We start from the raw sequence: 19,662 nt of genomic DNA on the forward strand, positions 1-19,662 counted from the left end.
CCCAGCTCCCGCCTGGCCGCTCGCAGCCGCTTTAGTCCCTGAGTCGCAGCTTCCTCCTCTGTGAAATGTTACCCCCATTCCAAATACACAAAAATGCAAATGAGGCCAGTCCGGTGTCCCCTGTCGTGCTTGATCCTTGACTCCCATGGTTTCCCGATAGGTGCTACAACAGCTAGTTAGTACGTACCAAACTATGTTACTGTTTCTCCCGTTCTACAGATGGGGAAGCTGAGACCCAGAGAGGTTAAGTAACCCACCCAAAGTCAAACAGCCAGTAGACGGCATAGCTGAGATTCATTCCCGGAAAGACCCGAACCCAAAGCCACTGCTGAACCACTGCAGATGCCACCTGACAAAAGACCCCGTCTTTCGACTTTCCCCAACCACCCTGACCTCAGGCCATTACCATCGTCTTCTGATTGAATCGTTACATCTTACATTAGTCTGGTACACTTGTCACCGCTGGAGAACCAACAGTAACACATTATCCTAACCAAGTCCACACTTTATTCAGATTTGCTTTCCCTAATGTCCTTTCTCTGCCTCAGAATCCCATCCAGGACCCCCCGTGATATTTAGTCCTTAGAGTCCTCTGGCTGTGAGCTTCTCACACTTTCCTTTTTTGAGGACTTTGGTGGCAGTTTCAAGGAGTACCGGTCAGGTATTTTGTAGAACGTCCCTCAACTGAATTTGTCTGGTGTGGTTTTCGGACACTGGGGTGATGGGTCTTAGGGAGGAAGACCACAGAGGTCAAGTGCCCTTCCCATGACACCTTAACACGGCGCCAGAATACCAACAGGACATCACTGTTGATGTTGACCTGGTTCTAGGTAGTGTCTGTCAGGTTGCTCCAGAACACGTTCTTCTTTCTCCCTTTCCCACACTGCCTTCTTTGTAAGTTACTTATGCAAAGCCCGTACTTAGGAGTTGGGACATCATTTTTCTTGGGGTGAAAAAAAAGGCCTGACAGGCTATAGGAAATTAGACTTGGGCACGTGGCAGACATTTTCTCACAAATGAACAAATCAAACGTCTCTGGGGCACCTGGGTGGCTCAGTCGGTGAAGCATCCGACTTCAGCTCAGGTCATGACCTCACAGTTCGTGAGTTCGAGCCCCATGTCAGGCTCTGTGCTGACCGCTCGGGAGCCCGGAACGGTTTCAGATCTTGTGTCTCCCTCTCTCTTGGACCCTGCCCTGCTCAAGCTCTATCTCAAAAATAAATGTTAAAAAAAAAAAAAAAAGGGGGGGGGGGGGGCGGGGCGCCTAGGTGGCTCAGTTGGTTAAGCGTCTGACTTCAGCTCATATCATCATCTCAGTTTGTGGGTTTGAGCCCCGCGTCAGGCTCTTGTGCTATTAGCTCAGAGCCTGGAGCCTGCTTTGGATTCATTCTGTGTCTCCCTCTGTCTCTGCCCGTCCCCAACTTGCACTCTTTTTCTCTCAAAAATAAACATTAAAAAAATAATAAATAATAAATAAATAAATGTTAACAAAAATTGTTTTTTTAAAGTCACTCTTGATTTCGGCTCAGGTCACGACCTCATGGTTCGAGGGTCTAAGCACCATGTCGGGACTCCATGCTGGCAGTGCAGAGCCTACTTGGGATTCTCCAAACTTAAACCAAAACCGTCACTTTAAGGGAAACAAGTGACCGTATTTGTTGCCAATGGTAAATTCGAGCTTTTAAGCAAAAAATTAAAAATCTCAAAACTTGCTTGACCGTTTCCTGATAGCCAGCACTTCTCTGATGAAATCGCGGTTAACGAACGTGACCTTTCGATATTCTTTAGTGAAATGTGCCAACAGCTGTTAGAGCAGCCAACTTGGTATATGCTATTATTTCCCAGTAACCAAGCCATGAGGTCACGAAATCGTGCAGAGGGGAAAGGACACTTTCAAAGCGCAAGATGGGCCAGTGGTGTTTAGCGGAACAGTACGAAAAGCTCCTTACCGTGGTTCCAGATACCACACTGTAATTACTCTTTAAGAAGTACCCCCGGTTGGGGCGCCTGGCGGGGGGGGGGGGGGGGCCCCTCAGTCCTGACCTGGAGCAGCCGGAAGAATCACACAAAATCAGTACAATGAAAACAGCGAACAACACACACAGACACACAGACACCCACTTGCGACACGTCAATGCTTGGGTGTGATTACAGACCTCATGTTGCCAGGTCGGCCCCTGCAAGTGGAATTTCACATCTGACAGAAAACGCACGCGGACAGAGGTGCAGGATTAGCGAGCCAAGGACCACAGGTGGCGTATGAATTTATAGTCGGTTTAAACTTAAAACACACTTCAAGTTTCTATTTACGACAGTGGTGTCTTGGACAAAATTACTGGATATTAAAAATGTGCAAAACTAAATGCCACGTGGCATCCCGGGTCGGACCCTGAAACAGCGTAGAAAACTTCCACGGAAAACCAAGACCACCACTGGTCACTTAGCACATTTCTGTAACATCTTTGCAAACTTTTCTGTAAGTATAAAACTATTCAAAAACAAGCGCAGCTTACAAAACTGCACAAAATACTCGCGTGCGTGTCAAGCACATTGTTTTGAAGTAACGTTTCCCAAAGTGAATGAGCTTTGCTGTTGGAAGGTGCTGGGGTCCGAGACTGAGCCAGACAACTCACACGTGCGGTGCTGTCCCATGCAGTCCTGACATCCATCATCCCAGGCTCCTTCTAAATGCTGATGGGGTCCCCTACGCTGGTGACCCAGAATACCTCCCGAACTTCCACAGCGGCTCCCCACAGGGCAGCGTCACTGTTGAAACAATGTATCCCGGATGTTCCTTATGCAAGAGCCACTGGTTAGTAGGAAGATCTTAGTCCTACGCTGCCTAAGATTTCATGTTTAAGGTTGAAAGTCTAATGCCCAATATTACTTTTTCTGAACAGCCATCCAGCTGGACAAGACAAGCGACCTGGCGGCAGACCGTTCCGTGATGTCCCCTCGCTGCAGTCACGTCCGAGCCGACCACGATGGAGAAGGCAGCTCCGGTCCCATCACACCACAGCAGTGGATTTACAAGGTCACCGAGTCAGGGCCCATTTCAAGCGCCCAGCAGGCGGGGGCCATGGTGGGCGGCTGTCCCCCTGCACGGGGTAGGTGTGAGGCTCCACCATCATGGCGTGTCCCACTGGACAACAGATGTGACAGATGGGAGCCCTGTGCGACTGCTAGATGGGCCTGGTACCTGGGCCTGGGATCTGAAAGGGTACTTCAAGGTCAGCTCCGGCCTTGTGTGTGGCAGCACTTGGGAGCCCGCCGCGGGCTGACCGGACAAGGAACCACGTGGACACACACACAGTCACCACCATATCAAATTTATTATTCCAATGGCACTAATACAGCTGGGGGTGCTCACGGTGACACTGCACAAAGTTTCCTGCCTTCTAGCTTCTGTCCAAAGATAAAGGTCTACCCGCTTGTTCCTTCCCCCTTTCTGGGGGAAAATCCACTACGGGCCATTTACCCAAATAAACCTCTTAATGCGTTTGTTTGTTTGTTTGTTTGTTTTTTTGGACATTTGAGTTTCTGAAATGGAAAAAAAAAAAAAACTGTTGAGTGTCCCATCCCGCCTCCCCCACCCCCACCGGCCAAATAAGTCCCTGCTGCCAGGGCATTTCTGTTGCCTCTGCTATCTTGAAATAAATATCGAAAGAAACGGCATCGAGTGTTCACGCTGAGTGATGGCACAGAGTGGGCCCCAGAACCCGTCAGGCGGAGCGTCACTGTGGACAGTCTCGAGGTGTCATGGAGAACGCGAGGGCTTACGTGGTCGATCACCAGCCGGGTGCAGGGGCTGTGCGGAGTCCCAGCCGGGAGGGCGGGCTGCAGGGAGGGCGGCCTACAACTTGTCCAGGAAGTTGTCCAGGGCTGGGATGCCTTCCTTCAGGCCCTTGCGCTTGCGTGTTTCGGCTACCACCTGGCTGGGGCGGCTGGTGTTGTCGAAGGGATCCCCGGGCAGGATCTGCCAGTGGTCGAAGACGCACTGGGGGAAGGCCTGGCCACCGGTGTTGGACCTCAGGTCAGCAGTGAAGCCTGCGGGAAGGGACAGGGCTCACTGGCGGGCTCGGGAGACCTGGCTCCTGCTGCCACCGTGGCAACGCCCAGGAGGAGACACTGGGCACGTGGAGATCAGAGCCCAGTCACCCCGACCGAGTCACGCTAACGTTGACGCTACCCTGTATCTCCCCTGGGCCCTGCACCCAGATCGCTCGTTAGTAAGGGACACAGAGCTGGCCACTCAGGGGCCTCCCTCTGCCCACCCACAGTACGAACCCGAGCTACTTGCTGCTGGCTTCCATCTTGGTGCCAGGTTACACACCCAAATCGCCTCCCCCTGCAAATTCACCATGCCCACGTGATGAGCAGACCACGGGATCCCCCACAACCGTGCCGGGCCCACCTCTGACGGGCAGTAGTTTGCAGACTCCATCAGTGTCTCCTCGGACCGGCTCTAGGCCTTGCTGGAGACAAAACCGGCCACGCCCTCGACCACCAGGCTGCCTGGAACCGGCCAGCCACCCCCCCCCCCCCCCCCGGCAGCGGGTGAGGCTGCACTGGGCCGGCACTTACCGAAGGACTCGTTCACAGGCAGGTAGGCCTTCACGACAAACATGGGGGTGCCAGCCACCTGGGACTCCTCGAAGACGTGACCCCGCTTTCTGTTCAGCACACCATAGATACCACCAACCACTTGCTCTGGACACTGTCAGGAAAGAAGGACGGTTTTTAGCAGCTGTCGAGCAAGACAAGACCCAACAACAGTCGAAGGACCAGGCCCCCCTACCTGAATCTCCACAAGGTAGATCGGCTCCATGAGACGGGGCTGGGCGGTCAACACACTGGCATAGAGACAGCGCCGGGCAGTGGGGATGATCTGGCCGCCGCCGCGGTGGATGGCGTCCGCGTGCAAGGTCACGTCGTGGACGTCGAAGCGCACGCCCCGCATGTTCTCCTCGCACAGGGCTCCCTGCGCAAAAGGGCGTGACCGCCATCAAGGTCCTGGGCCCGCTGCAGCCTTCTCCTCCAGAAAAGGTAATACAGCTCTACGCCAAGGCCCCCAGGGGCCCCCCAAGACCAAAGCGTCACGTCCTACCCAACTCAGCCTCCCTAGGACGCTCTTCCCAGAATGCAACACCCTGAGCCCTTCACCCTCACGGAACACAGCCCCCACTCCCCCAGCAGGTGTGAGTCTCCTGCCTGTCCGAGAACCCCACAGGTAACTGATCCATCGTGAGCCGGACTCTCGAGTGGCCCCCTCACCTCTTTGGTGGCCCACTGGAAGCCAGCTACCACGCTGTCCTTGATCTCGTTGAGGTACTGCACACCCTTGGTGATGTCGGTGAGGACGTTGGGGCCGGTGCCGTCGGGCCCAAAGCACCAGATCTTGCGGGCCTCTGCCACGTCCCACTCGTACTTCTCGGCCAGATAGCGGGCCCGCTGCTTGAGCTCCTGGCGGGCGGACACCTCGCCCTTGTCAATGTCCTCGGCCAGGCCGTCGGGGAAAGGCCGCGCCTTCATGTACAGCCGGTTGTGCTTGTTCGGGGACTTGGACAGGCAGAGCACGTTCGACTCCTCGCTGACCGTCTCCCGATAGGACACCACAGGGTCGGATTTCTGCAAAAGTCGTGAGAAGGTCAGGCCAGCCCCGGGAATCAGTGACCACCCCAGAAACACGTTCAGAGGCTCCTCCCGATAGGGACTCCTGACTAACACACACACAGATCCGAGTTCAGTTCCTTGCCAAAGCAGGAAATGAAAACCAGAGCACCCAGAAGCCAGGTTGGCCACGGTAACCTAACCGTCTGCCACCTTCAGGATCTCCAGTTAGAAACAGCTTTTAAAAAGCAGAACCCTCACGCTCCAACGTAAGACTTGGACAGCAGACGTATGCTACCGGTTTCCTAACCGCACAACTTCTCTGCCAGAAACACGCCAAGGGAAGAGGACGGAGGACCCTGCAGAGCGGAGCCTGAACCCTGGACTCGGCAACCTCTGCTTGCCTGCCGTGTACTGGGGACAGCAGGCCTCGAGCCAGGTGAGCCCGGGGCGGGGCCAAGCCTCACCTTGATGGGAATGCACGCGTGGTCCTCCTCCAGGTCCTTCAGACAGATCTCTAGGTGCAGCTCGCCAGCCCCCGCGATGATGTGCTCCCCTGACTCCTCGATGATGCACTACAATGGATGGAGGGAGGGTCAGCCCCCGGCCCTGACCCCAGGACACTCGGAACCCAGGAAGTTCCAGACCGACAGGTGGAAAGCAGGCTCCAGAAGCCCTCTAGCTGGAGAAGGCGGCCTCCTGGGCCCGGGTTTTCAGGGAACTCCAGGCTCACGGGCAGCAAGAGCTCCCAGGTGCTTTTGCTGTTCCCAGCGTGAACCTTCCCCAATGGCCTGCTGCACGGCCAAGCCAGAGAGCTTCTAAGCAGCCTACGGAAAAGAGCGGGGACCCCCAACGAGAAACCAACCCTGCTGCACGGCAGCTCGGCAGGCGAAGTGTGTGCACACACCTGACCTTCCGAGTATTCGCCAGTCCCCGGCTCGGCGTTTGGCTCCGCCACAGGTAAACCGCGAACTGACCACCCCCGGAGGAGCGTGGCCCCGGCCAGGGCACCCACCCACCTGCACCATGGGGTCCGACTTGGCCAGGCGTTTCAAGCCCTCCACTAGCTTGGGCAGGTCGGCCGGATTCTTGGCCTCCACGGCGACCCGGACAACGGGGCTCACGCTGAACTTCATCACCCGCATGTTGTGGGCATGCTCGAAGGTGGTGATGGTGCCAGTCTTCACCAGGAACTGGTCCACGCCCACCAGGCCTACGATGTTCCCACAAGGCACGTCTTCGATGGGCTCCACGTAACGGCCCATCATCAGGATTGTTCTGGGGGAGACAGATCATCAGTGCGCCAGATCCCCTCCTTCCGGATCCTGTGGCCGCACCACCCCCAGCCTCAAATGGCGGTGTCACTCCCCCCCTGGGACCCAAAGCCCTGGCTTCAGTTACAGTTGACATCAGCGCTGAGGCCTCTTGCACGCCAACGTGCTCATTCCTACCTCCCGTTTAGGGCTCCACACCCAGCCCAAGGCTGACAGGAGCACCAAAGACAGCTGAGAACCCGAGGCAGGCGGGGTGTGGGGGCCCCAGCAGCTGGCGGGCTGGAGGAGCTGGCCCTTCCCAACACCCGTAACCGCAGAGCTGGGAGACAGACCGTCACCAGGGGCCTCCTCTGGAGTCCGTGCCGGCCCTCCAGGTATGCGACCAAACTTTGGCCACCACCTCAAACTTGTGGCACGTGTGTGTCTGAGTCAGAATACAGCTCTGCCCACTGCTTCCCTAAGCCTGTCAGCTTTGATGGTTCCTTTACCCTCTTGAGGCCGCACCACCTTCTGTCACCCATGAGGGGCGGGGGGTGGCACGGACCAGTCTGGAACATACCAAGAACTGCCAGGCACCTCACCTCTGGATGGGCTTCAGGTACAGGTCCTCCTTCTTCCCAGGTGTGTAGTTGGGTCCCATGATCCTGACCTTTAGGCCAGTGGACACCAGCCCCGAGAATACGCGGCCGAAGGCGTAGAATCGACCTTTGTCGGAGGTCGGCACCATCTTGGAAATGTACATCATCAGGGGGCCTTTGGGGTCACAGCTTTTGATGCCTGAGGTGTAAAAAAAGAGTCCCCAGAGGGAAGCGCGTGATTTCCTCAAACCTCACCATCCCAGGATCCTGCGACCGGGACCTTCCTACCACACGGCCACAGCCTGCTCCCACCCGGGGTTGCAGGTAAACCTCACGTACCCATGGCTGCCTCGTCGTCCGGGGGCCCCTCGTACAGGAGCTCGCAGCGGTACTTCTGGGCCGTCACGGGGGAAGGCAGGTGGATGGTGATCATCTGCAGCAGGGCGTCCCCAGCAGGTAGCCAGCGGCGCATCACGGCCTACGGGAGCAACGGGAGGCTCAGGGACACCCCCTGCCCTCACAACCCTGAGCTCCAAGTGGCTCTAGAATACGCTCAGGTGCTGGGCTGCCCCTCCCAGAGAGACACCAACACCGCGGGTCTCCTGTCCACCCTACAGGTGGTGGGGCTGTGGCTCACGGACTAGGGGGCAGGGCCGGCAGCCGCCCACACTCACCTTCAAAAGCGGTTTGCCTTCTTTGTCTTTGTCTTCGCTGTCCAACTTGATGTCCAGCTTTTCAATCAGCTTTGCAGTCTCCTCCTTCTTGAAATTCATGATCGCGACGAATACCTAACGTGGCAAAAACAATACGGCATGTTGGGGAACATGCTGGGAAGCCTGAAGCTCCTTCCTGCCCCGGCCCACAGTGAGGGCAGTGCTGCAAAGTCCCCGCAGCCCAGCACTGAGGGCCTGGCCCAATGCAGGTCCCAGGAAAAGCAGAATACGTTGCCACAAAACACAAATCCGCTCTTACACGCCACGAACGTGTTCAAATTCACGCTCCATTCACTAAACCAGCAAAGCCCCAAGCTTGTCTCCTCTCCCCTATCTCTAAACCCCCAGCCAGGGAGGTGGACTCCCCTCTACCTAGGAACCTGTGGCTGGCTTGTCAGGGTGCAGCCCCAGGGGCCGAACCTCTACCACTGTGCCCTCACCCTCCTCCAGCAGCCGCCCTCCAACCCGGCTGTGCCCAGCCCCAGAGCATCCTGTCACCCACCACAGCAGGTCAGGGAACAGCTCCTCGGGACAGGCCCACGGACAGCCCAGGAGATGCACATCCACAAAACGCTCAGCTGCTCACCTTAAAGATAGGGTCCAAGATGAGCTGGCAGAACGTCCGTGGCAGCTTCTTGCCATCAGGACTGGTGGCGGACTTGCTGAACTTGCCGTTGGCTGGATCAAAATACCTGGCAGACGAGACCCAACTCAACCGTGGCAGGACCAGGAGAGACCCGAGGGGCCAGGGAATCAGTTGTGCAGAAGGAGCCCACTCAGCCGCCTCCCCACCACCGCCACCACCAGTGGACCCCCCCACCCCCCAGGGCCGCAGGGCCGCTGCAGACGCCCCCGCTCCTCACACGTGGCGCTCACCGGTCACCCCACAGCTTCTTCATCATGTCCTCCACTTTCTTGGCCCGCTCAGCAGGCCCCAGCTGGCCCTCGCCCTTGGCGGCAAACTTGGCCACGTACATCTCTGCAAACTGCTTCAGGGTGAAGGCCCAACCGTGGAGTCCCGACCCAAAGCCCACAGTCCCAAGTACAGGGTCGATCTGCAAGGGCAAAGGCGAGAGAAAGCTGTAAACAGACACGGACGGAAAACAAAGTCCCCGGGCGCGGTGGGCCTCAGACATCAGATTTCTTCAATAGCCATCAGGTCAAAGTGAAGAAATTTCCGTCATCATTGACAAGACCCAGCTCTGCTCCTCCCCTGGGGGTGGGGGGACCACTAACCCTGAGGGCACGGTCTGCAAGCAGAGCAAACTACCCCACAGGTTCCCCAAAAGAAGTTAGTTTCAAAAACGGTCCAACCCCATTCTTGGTCACCCTAACGTTTCTGGCGAGCCCGCTCTCAGAACCACCAAGAATCCCCAGGGGACCCTAGACTCACAACAGTGCTTCCGAGGGCCAGCACCTCCCCCCGCCCAGGAACAGTCACAGCCCCTCCAGGATGAAGAGGACTGTGGCTCCCCCAACAACACGTGGGATAAAAATACTGGGAACACCGAGGCGGACGGCGAGCTAGCCGAGGAACCCTGTGTTTCACCGGGCAAGCGACATACCATGATGTTGCCCATGGGGCCGCTCTCGCCCTCCCCATAGGTGGAGATGATGACGTTGACGTTCTCCACGATGCGCTGGAAGGTCTGGTAGAGCTCCTCGGGCTCCAGCTGCAGCTCGAGCAGGGCGCGGTCCATCTTGTTCATCATCAGCACCGGCTTGATGCGCTCGGCAATGGCCTGCCGCAGCACCGTCTCTGTCTGCACACACACACCTGGGGACAGGTGGCTCCGTCAGCCGGGGGCAGGACAGCCCCACGCCCCGAAGCACACGTGAGGGAGCCCGCTACTTACCAGACACACAGTCCACCACCACCAAGGCACCGTCGGTGACACGGAGGGCGGCGGTCACCTCCGAGGAGAAGTCTACGTGCCCAGGTGAGTCGATGAGGTTGATGAGAAAGCCGGAGCCATCCTTGCTCTGCTTGATAAAGTTCAAGTCGTTCTCCGAAAGCTCATAGAAAAGGGAGATAGCCCTGAAGAGATCAGGACAAGTTGGGGCGGAGAAAAGACTCATCTCCATTGTCCTCCCCGTGACCCCTGGAGTAAGCCCAGCTTCGTGGGCAAGGAGAGTCAGCAGGGCTTTCTTCAATCCCTATGGGACTTCGGGGTCACCTAGCAACTGGGGTTCAAATCTAGAAAGAACGCTGAAATTTCTTTCCTCTCCCCGGAGGCTTTAGACTCCCCTCGCCAAAGCCATCGCCCTCCGCGGAACAGGGCCACCTCCCTAGTACCAGCTGTAAAGACCAGCTCCTTGGAGCCCACCCGTCCAGCCCCCTCATCCTGGCTCAACACCCTGGACTCTAAACCTGGACCAGGTGACCCCAGACCACCTTTCACCCCTGCCCCCATCCACTCCCAACTGAAAGGAGCCTCAGGACCAACAACCCAGCCTCGCCTCGCCAGTTACTGACGAAAGACAAGCGGCGGTTACGGTCAGTTTGCTTGGGTGTCACCGTGGTTGGCTGGGGCTAGAGAAGTCACTGGGGACGCCCTACGCAAGCGGGCTGTTTGACAGCATCCCGACCGCCCAGGAGCACGCTCCCAGACTTCTCCAGGCAGTGCCCCAAGAGCCCCTTGGCCTGGAAACGGGGACGCCCAGGGGCAAGCCCCCTCCCTCCCCAAGACTCCCCACCCCCGACACCAGCCAACCACCCCTGGGCCTCTCTGGTGGCGGCAGCTTCCCCTCACCACACCGAACCCCACCCTCACTCGTCGTTCAAAAACCCAGCCCCCAGGGTGTTCAACCCTCCCCCAGCAGCCTCGGGAACAAGCTGGTGCCTGCTGTCTGGGCCCCCCACCGGCCCAGGACCTGGGTGAGCACCTCCCCTCCCCTCAGCACAGGGCACCAAGGCTCACGTTGACTTAATGGTGATGCATCGCTCCTGCTCGTCCTTCCGGGTGTCGGTGAAGCGGGTCTCCCCGGCGCGGGCGGAGGCGATGATACCAGCCTTGCACACCAGCGAGTCCGTCAGCGTGGACTTGCCGTGGTCCACGTGGGCGATGACGGACATGTTTCGGATGTTGGCCTTCTTGTCCATGATGGCCCGGATCTGATCTACTGTGAAGTTCACCTGGGGGGAGGGGGGGAGGGGGAGGCTCAGGCCAAGCCAGGACGGCCTTGGGACTTCCATCGATCGACTGCGAGGCCAGGGGTGGCCTGGACCTGGGACAGCCCCAGCTACCACCCGAACGGCCCTTTGCCGACACCCTCTTAAAGAGGCCACCTGTCCCATCTCGAAGCGCCAGATCCCACTTGTCACTTAGAAGCAACAATCCAGATCGAGGGCCGGGGAAAAGGCCCCCAAGTGACGGGATACACCTGTCCGAGGGCCGCGACAGCTCCGTCAAGCGTACGGGAGAGTCAATACTCCCCCGAGAACCCCAGCCCTGTAACCGCAGGAGTCCTCCCCAGCGTCCCCCAAAGGGCGTCTTTGAGACCCAAGGTCACCCTTGCACCTGGGGGTCAGACGGGGCCACCCAACCCAGGAGGTTTCCACCCACGCCTCCCCCCGGGGGTGCGGACAGCTGGCACAGCCCCAGCGCCGCGCCAGCCTCCGTTTCCCCGCTCCCCTGTCAGCCTTTCCCAGTTTGGACGCGCGGGGAGGACACGACGCCGGACCAACGCCACACAGCGTCACGAGAAGAGCTTTCTCAAGAGGTCGTCGGCTCCCCCGTTTTCCCACCTCGCTACCACCCGCGACACCCGACGGAACACCAACTCCGGCTCGCGACCCGCGGGTTACATAAGGCGGCTCCCCTCGCCCCGCTCCACACGGCGCCCGCCATTACAGCATCTGCCACATCATCATACCCCCCTCCCCCCCCCCCCCCGCCCCGACTCTACCCCAGCTCCCAGCCGGGCCCGGGGTCCCGGGAGGCGGCGGCGCCCCCGGAAGCGCAGAAGGGGCTCGGCGAACGGCGCGACGCGCAGACATGGCGGCGGCCGCTTCCCCGACCCGAGGCCCGCCGGCGCCGCCATGTCTCCTCCAGGTCTGGGCGGCCCCGGCGCCCCAGACCCGGGAGCGCCGGTCCCGCGGAAGCCCCGCCGCCGTTCCAGGCCACCAGCCGGACAGCGTTGCTCACCATGGTGGCGGATGGCGGTGGATTCTCCCAGGCAGATCCGAGCGGGGCGAGCCGCGCCAAGGATGGCGGCGACGACGGCGGAAGAGAACGTTGACGTCAACACCCGAGCTTTTATAGGCAGAAGCCGGTTGGGCGGGTCATCTGACCGCGCTGCGGGGGCGGGGCGAGAAGAAACGCCCTGCGCAGGCGCAAGGAAGCGCTCCTCCGGTTAACCCTTTAGACGCGGGTGCGGCTGCCGGAGCTCCCGGGGGCGGTGGTCTACTGGAGCCGGGTGCCAGCCTCCGGAATGCGATCCTCGGATGCAAAAAGCGCAGAGCACCGTTTTAGCTGAGACTGTTAATCGGAGTAACGACATCAGTTTGCAAAATGCCAAGCGCTTCTGTTAAAAGCCCTTTGCAATGTGGGAAGTGTCTGTGGATTGTACCGAAGTCAATGTTCTGGTTTTGCGCTTATGTAAGATGATCCCACTGGGAGGAGGTGGAGGACGGCTACTCGGGACCTCTCTGTACTATTTTTGCGACTACCTGCCTATAATTATTTCAAAATAAAAACCTTTTTTGAAGGCACGTACTAATCACTGATTTATCCCGCAAAGATAGATTGGGTTTTATCTATACCATAGGCAATGGGCTAGGTGTAGTCGCCATAGCGATAAACGAAACACCTCACTAATTGCACCACTGTACCCGTTCTTACAGTAGGTACTCGGATTTTTCTGTGCCTCCTTTTCTTCATCTGTCAAATGGGGTGATCACTGGGGGAGAGTAAGGTTAAATACATTCGAAGGGATTAGCACCGTGCCTGACAAAGCACTCGATGTAGCTATTTTAATTAGCTATCATTGCTATTAATACAACATTAACTTCAGGGGCATAGTTTGCCACTTCTCAGGCATGGGGCTCAACGCTTTCCAGGTGTAATCTCATTTGCTACTTCATTTCCTCTCTAGCGGGAGGTACACAAGACTATTTTGCATTTGTGTCCTAATCTGACCCTGAGAAACTATTGCATTTCAGATCTTTGGCTCGAGGGAACAAATTGGCATTCCATTCGGTATCTTTATTCTTTACATAGAGCCAAGCCCAATGCCTGGTACATAGTAGACCCTTAGTAAGTATTCCTTATGTCATCCCCAAATGATATTCCCGTTAGCACAAAGAAACCCCTGAGGTAAATCTTCCCCTACACTCGTGCTCTCCAAAGGACTGCACTGCTTTCCCTCAGATAAGCACCTGCAAAAACCAATGCAAATTGGAATCTGAACTCCGAGCCTGTGCACTCCTTCCCACAAATGCTTTGCGCATTTTGCTTTGTAAAGCTCTGTCCAGTCGTTGATTGCATTTACCCTCGGGGTTATTTCGGGGTCTTTGAACACCTACAGCTGTGTTCATGACACGTTTTGATGTTAATTTTACAAGACGAATATGCATGCGCCGTTTGAAGGACACGTTTCCAGTAGATGGGTTTCCATTCTTTTTTTTTTTTTTTTTACATTTATTTATTTTTGAGAGAGAGAGGGAGACAGAGATAGAGCACAATTGGGGGAGGAGCAGAGCGAAAAGGAGACAGAGAATCCAAAGCGGGCTCTAGGCTGTCAGCACAGAGCCCGACGCGGGGCTTGAACTCACAGACCTTGAGATCATGACCTGAGCTGAAGCCGGCGCTCAACCGGCTGAGCCACCCAGGCGCCCCTCAGGGCTCCCGTTCTTAGTTAATTTCTCTCTTAAATGTATTGCGCGCCCACTGTGTCCTGGGCTCCGTATTAGACACTTCGCAGCACTTCCTTTCATTAAATTAAGGCATTTCAGAGATGAAAAGCAAAGGTTTTCCTTAAGAGGGGGTTCAATTTGCTCTCACGTGAGCAGAATGCTTATTACGAAAACTTAGCGTAAACTGAATAAGCCGGGGAGAGTTTAATGAGGAGAATAGTGAGATTGAAGTCCTTCCCTCCGCTGCTACTCTTCGTGGGGACGTGTTCAGCCCCACAGCTGCCGGCATGGGACCAGCGACACGCATGGTACCTGTCCCCACCGCTATTCCCAGACCCACGTTCAGCAGAAGCCTGGGGAAGGTACCGGGCTTCAGCAGAGAGCAAAAGCAGCTCCAGCCAGGTTCAGGGTCTGCAGTAATAAATACAGGCCGAGGTAAAGGGCGGGGAAGAACCAGGAGAAAAAAGTCGCCTCTGCAGGGAGGCTCAGCTGCGCATGCGCCAGCCAAGAACTCTGTACCTCCGGGAGGCGACGGCAGCGGCCCCTGCTGACCAGCCCCCGCCATTGCACGCCCCTCGTATCTGCCTTTTGATGCACTTGGAGGGAGCGTTTATGGAACGCCGGCCACCGCCCTTGAAATCAGTGAATTCACGCAATCTCCCGATTACACCCTGGGCTTTGGCTGAGCTCCTTTGTGCAGGAGATAGTTGAGGCTCAGAGAAGTTAGAGGATTCGATCGGAGTCTCACAGCAGATGAGAGAAGAACCCAGCGACTCACAAAGTCACGGTTTGCTGGTGTATTCATACAACCGAAGGTTCTTCAGCCTCAGGAAGGGAGGACGTTCTGCCACCTGCCACCACGTGGATGGACCCGGAGGACACTATGCGCAGTGACAGAAGCCAGACACAGACACGTCCTGCGTGACCCCACTCACAGGAGGTCCCTAGAAGAGTCCCGTCCACAGAGACAGAGAGTGGATGGTGGGAGCCCCTGGGGGAGGGCGGGGTGCCCAGGGGGTGGGGAGCCAGTGTTTCATGGGGACAGAGTCTCAGTTTGGGGAGATGGAAAGTTCTGGAGACGACGACAGAGGTGGCTGCACAACAGGGTGAGCGTGCCTGACGCCGCTGAGCTGTGCACTTGGAAATAGCTGAGAGGGTGAATTTTATGTTATGTGTATTTTACGACCATAACAAAAAAATGAGTTGAATCAGGGAGCAACTCTGCCCCACTACTATTGCCTGGATGGGTTTCAGATGTGGTTCAACGGAAGCCAGACATCATGAGTTTAAATTCTTTTTTTGTTTATTTATTTTTGAGAGTGAGGGCGGGGGAGGGGGTGGATGCACGCAGGGGAAGGGCAGAGAGAGAGGGAGACAGAGAATCCCACAAGAAGACAGCCATCCGCAAGTCCACAAGAGAGGCCTCGGGAAAACCAGCCCTGTCGATGCCTCGATTGCGGGCTTCTAGCCTCCACAACTGGGGACAATCAATATCTGGGTGTTTTTTTTTTTAATTTTTATTTATTTTTGAGACCGCGTGTGTGCACACAAGCGGGAGAGGGGCAGGGAGGGGGGGACAGAGGATCCAAAGTAGGCTCTGCGCTGACAGCAGAGTCCCAAAAGGGGCTCGAATTCATGAATTGCGAGCCCATGACCTGAGCTAAAGTCAGAGGTTCAACCGACTGAGCCACCCAGGTGCCCCCGTATCTGTTGTTCAAGCCCTGCCGTGTGTGGTGTTTTGTTATTAAAGCCACAGCAAACGAATCCAGCTCCCGTGATGGGACAGAAACACTAGGCTCGACGTGCCAACTATTCCTTCTACGAATATTTATTAGCACCGAATACTTATCGGGCAGGGCTGGAACCGGGATTAGGAAAGCGGATGGTTTCCCTTGGGCACAAAATTTAAGAGCGCTCCAAAAACCTCAGCCGCACCGTCAGTGCAGAGCCCAATGCGGGGCTCGAACCCACGACAGGGCCAGAGTCACAGATCTTTCCTCTTGCCTCGGGGTCCAGCATGGCTCTTCCGTGGGTCGTTCTGCTAGAGGCCCGTGTGGAAGCAGCCTTGGGGAGAAAGCACGCATGCTGCTCTCCGGGGAGAGTCGTGCAGTTTCAGGGGAGTCTGGCGAGGCCAACCGGTGAAAGGTCCCTGAACAAGGCTCTAAGGAAAAGACAGACTTGCTTCTCCCCTCCAGAGGGGTTTTGCCATGGGAGCTGTAAAGCCCCAGTTTACAGAGGCTTAAACCGACAATCCGACCATCCCGGAGGACAAGGAAAGGTGACAGTCTGGTCTGGGGCTCCCAACATGCCCTTAGGGACTTGATTAGAGCCCTAGGCAAACCGCTTTGCCTTTCTTTGCTTTTAAGCCGCTCCTGGGACCTCCAGCCCGGGCTTTCCAGGGGCCCCACCCCTCCCCACCCACAAAGACACCCATCAGCTGTGCGGCCTGGCTCCACCTTTCTTTGCCTGGAATTCTTCACCTCCCTCAGACCGGGAGCTCCTGGGTTTCCTGGTTGTCTCCTGGGAGCTTGTGATGTAAGACAAAGCGTCCCTGCCTTCGGGGAGCTGATTGGCTGGTGGAGGAAACCGTCAGTCAAATATTTGCACAAATTGAACCTTTCAAGTTGGGTGGGAAGGAGAGAGAGACCGAGCAAAGGAGAGGGCAGAACAGGGCAGGGCTATGATCTAGCCTGGGGAATCAGGCTAGATTTTGGGCCACACAGCTTCTCACCTCTGCTGCGTCACCACCACAGACACCCTACACGAATGGGCGTGGCTGTGTGCCAATAAAACTTTATTGATGGATGCTAAAATTTGACGTTCATACAACTTTTTTTAAAATTTGTTTTTAATTTTTAACGTTTATTTATTTTTGAGACAGAGAGAGACAGAGCATGAACAGGGGAGGGGCAGAGAGAGAGGGAGGCACAGGATCCGAAGCAGGCTCCAGGCTCCGAGCCGTCAGCCCAGAGCCCGACGCGGGGCTCGAACTCATGGACCGCGAGATCGTGAGCTGAGCCGAAGTCGGACGCTTAACCGACTGAGCCACCCAGGCGCCCCCATGCAACTTTCGAAAGACATGAAATACATGTCTTCTAACCACATAGATTGGGGGGTTTGCTCTTTGTGAATTTCGGGCATGTTGAATCACGCATTGTGGCCTCGTCTCAATGCTGTATTTTTCTTTTGAGACCCTGGCACAATGTATTCGCCCGTTTCACTGTTGGTGGGCATCTGGGCCGTTTCCAGTTTGGGGCAGTTTTGACTCACGCTGCTATGGAACATTCTAGCGCATGTCCCAACAGCATTTCTGTTGGGGACATACCTTGGAGTGCAATTGCTGAGTCATACAACCATGCCTGATTTCAGCTTCAGTGGACGCGTCCTTTTACCAAAGTGCAAACCAGGACGATTTTGAAAGTAAAAGGGATCCTGATTTAATTATACCAGGATGATGGCTGTAAACCAGGCCTGTCCGGGGACCCTGGGATGCATGGATCCCTCAGAGAATAGGGGAGCATATGAGTAGAGACCCCAGTGAGAAGAACCCCTGATGTATGGGGCAATTCTGTCCCCCGCGGAACGCTGGGCCGTGTCTGGGGGACATCTGTAGTTGTCACAAGTAGGAGGGCTCCTGGGAGCAAGAGGGCGGGGACCGGGGATTCTCAACACCCCACAGTGCCCAGGATGGCCCCACTTTAGAGAATGATCGGGTCCTGAATGTCGTTCACGGTGTTGAGAGTGAGAAAAAAAGCCTACATGCGATCTTTTTGTTTTGTTTTATTTTAATAACGTGCTCTAGGGGCGCCTGGCTGGGTCACTCAGAGCATGTGATTTTTTTTTTATTTCTACCTTGGTGTTTAATGTTTATTTTTGAGAGAGACAGACAGAGAGAGTGGGGGCGGGGCAGAGAGAGAGAGGGAGACACAGAATCGAAAGCAGGCTCCATGCTCTGAGCTGTCAGCATAGGGCCCGATGCAGGGCTCGAACCCACAGTCAGATCATGACCTGAGCCGAAGTTAGACACCCAACCAGCTGAGCCCCCAGGCGCCCCTAAGAGCATGTGATTCTTGATCTCGGATCGTGGGTTCTAGTCCCACATTGGGCGTAGAGATTACTATAAATAAATACACATATACATACATAGATAAGTAAATAAATACATAAATAAATAAAACTCTCTCCATTTTTCTAGTGTGAATGATATTCATCTACCCTGCACATATCTAGTGGGTACCTCCTCTCTGCCAGACATTGAGGAGCTGGGGACACGGGACAATTGTCCCTATCCTGGTGGGGCTTATATTCTAATGGGACTGGCAGGGAGAAGCATGAATAAATGAATACAGTGTATGGTTATGTCAGATGGCAAGAATGCTGGGAAGGAAGGTGAAATAGAGTTAGGGGCTGGGAGGAGTGGAGACAGATGGTAATACACACTTTATATGTTTAAGGAGATAGCAGAGATCTGAAGATCAGGGAGAGAGCAATATGGGTGCCTGGGGGAAAGGCATTCCAGGTGGGAAGAACATGTGCAAAGGCCCTGGGGCAGAACCATGGCCTGGAGTGTTGAAGGAATGGTAAGGAGGCCCTGTGCCTGGAGCAGAGTGAGGGAGAGGGTGAGAGGGAGGAGGGTAAGGGAGAGGGTGAGAGGGAGGAGGGTAAGAGAGGGGATAGGGCAGGTCGTGCAGGGCCTTGGGGGCCCCTGGGAGGATTTGAGCTTTTACCTCCCTTGATTTTGGAGCCCTGGAGGGCTGTGGGCACGGGAGGGCAGGGCCTGACTCGGGTGCTCACGGGTGCCCTCTGGCGGCCACTGCGGGGAGGACGGACTGTTGGGGGGTGGGGGGGCGGTGGGAGGAAGGGAGAGCAGACAGCAGTGGGTATAGTGTGCTGGTCCAGGAAGGAGATGATGGGGGCTGAGGAATGGGTCAGGAGATGTGGTCGGGCTGCACATTGGAGTATTATTATGCCTTAAAGAGGAGTGAAGTTCTGACACATACACAGTGTGGATGGGCCTAAAAAACAGTGCTCAGGGGCACCAGGGTGGCTCAGTGGGTTAATCCTTCAACCCTTGATTTTGTCTCAGATCAGATCTCACGGTTTGTGGGTTCAAGCCCCCCATTGGGCTCCGTGCTGACAGCTCAGAGCCTGGAACCTGCTTCAGGTTCTGTGTCTCCCTCTCTCTCTGCCCCTCCCTGCTTGCGCTGTCTCCTCCTCTCTCTCAAAATAAATAAACATTAAAAAATTTAAAGAAAATATGGTGCTCAGTGACACAATCGACGTAAAGTTCATATAGCGTATGATTCACTTTATAAGAAATGTCCAGAGCAGACAAATCCATTGAGACAGAAAGTGAGTCTCTCCGGGATTTCTTTTTTGGGGACCTAGAAATGTTTTAAAATCAAATATGGGGGCGCCTGGGTGGCTCAGTCGGTTAAGCGTCGGACTCCGGCTCAGGTCATGATCTCGCGGTCCGTGAGTTCAAGCCCTGCATCAGGCTCTGTGCTGATGGCTTAGAGCCTGGAGCCTGCTTCGCATGCTGTGTCTCCCTCTCTCTCTCTGCCCCTTCTCCACTTGTGCTCTGTATCTCTCTCTCTCAAAAATAAATAAAATGTAAAAAAAATTTTTTT

General features: G+C 55.9%; 1 protein-coding gene and 1 non-coding gene across 2 annotated transcripts; both read right to left on the reverse strand.

Annotated features, from left to right (window-relative positions):
• Window positions 1-3,313: 3,313 nt before the first annotated feature.
• EEF2 (eukaryotic translation elongation factor 2) lies at window positions 3,314-12,427 on the reverse strand. The gene is made up of 15 exons (XM_042928011.1): window positions 12,324-12,427; window positions 11,097-11,311; window positions 10,032-10,213; window positions 9,741-9,952; window positions 9,052-9,230; window positions 8,762-8,867; window positions 8,137-8,250; window positions 7,802-7,940; window positions 7,466-7,661; window positions 6,630-6,888; window positions 6,078-6,185; window positions 5,275-5,628; window positions 4,799-4,981; window positions 4,585-4,717; window positions 3,314-4,047 (listed from the first exon to the last, which is right to left on the reverse strand). Exons 1-15 carry the CDS (start codon window positions 12,324-12,326, stop codon window positions 3,854-3,856), a joined length of 2,577 nt encoding a protein of 858 aa, XP_042783945.1. The 5' UTR covers window positions 12,327-12,427; the 3' UTR covers window positions 3,314-3,853.
• Window positions 9,302-9,366, reverse strand: LOC122214695. Its single transcript, XR_006200069.1, has one exon. It is a non-coding gene; the product is annotated as a small nucleolar RNA SNORD37 (small nucleolar RNA).
• Window positions 12,428-19,662: the final 7,235 nt, after the last annotated feature.

Source organism: Panthera leo, chromosome A2 (genome assembly GCF_018350215.1).
Source record: "Panthera leo isolate Ple1 chromosome A2, P.leo_Ple1_pat1.1, whole genome shotgun sequence".
NCBI classification, from domain to species: Eukaryota; Metazoa; Chordata; class Mammalia; order Carnivora; family Felidae; genus Panthera; species Panthera leo.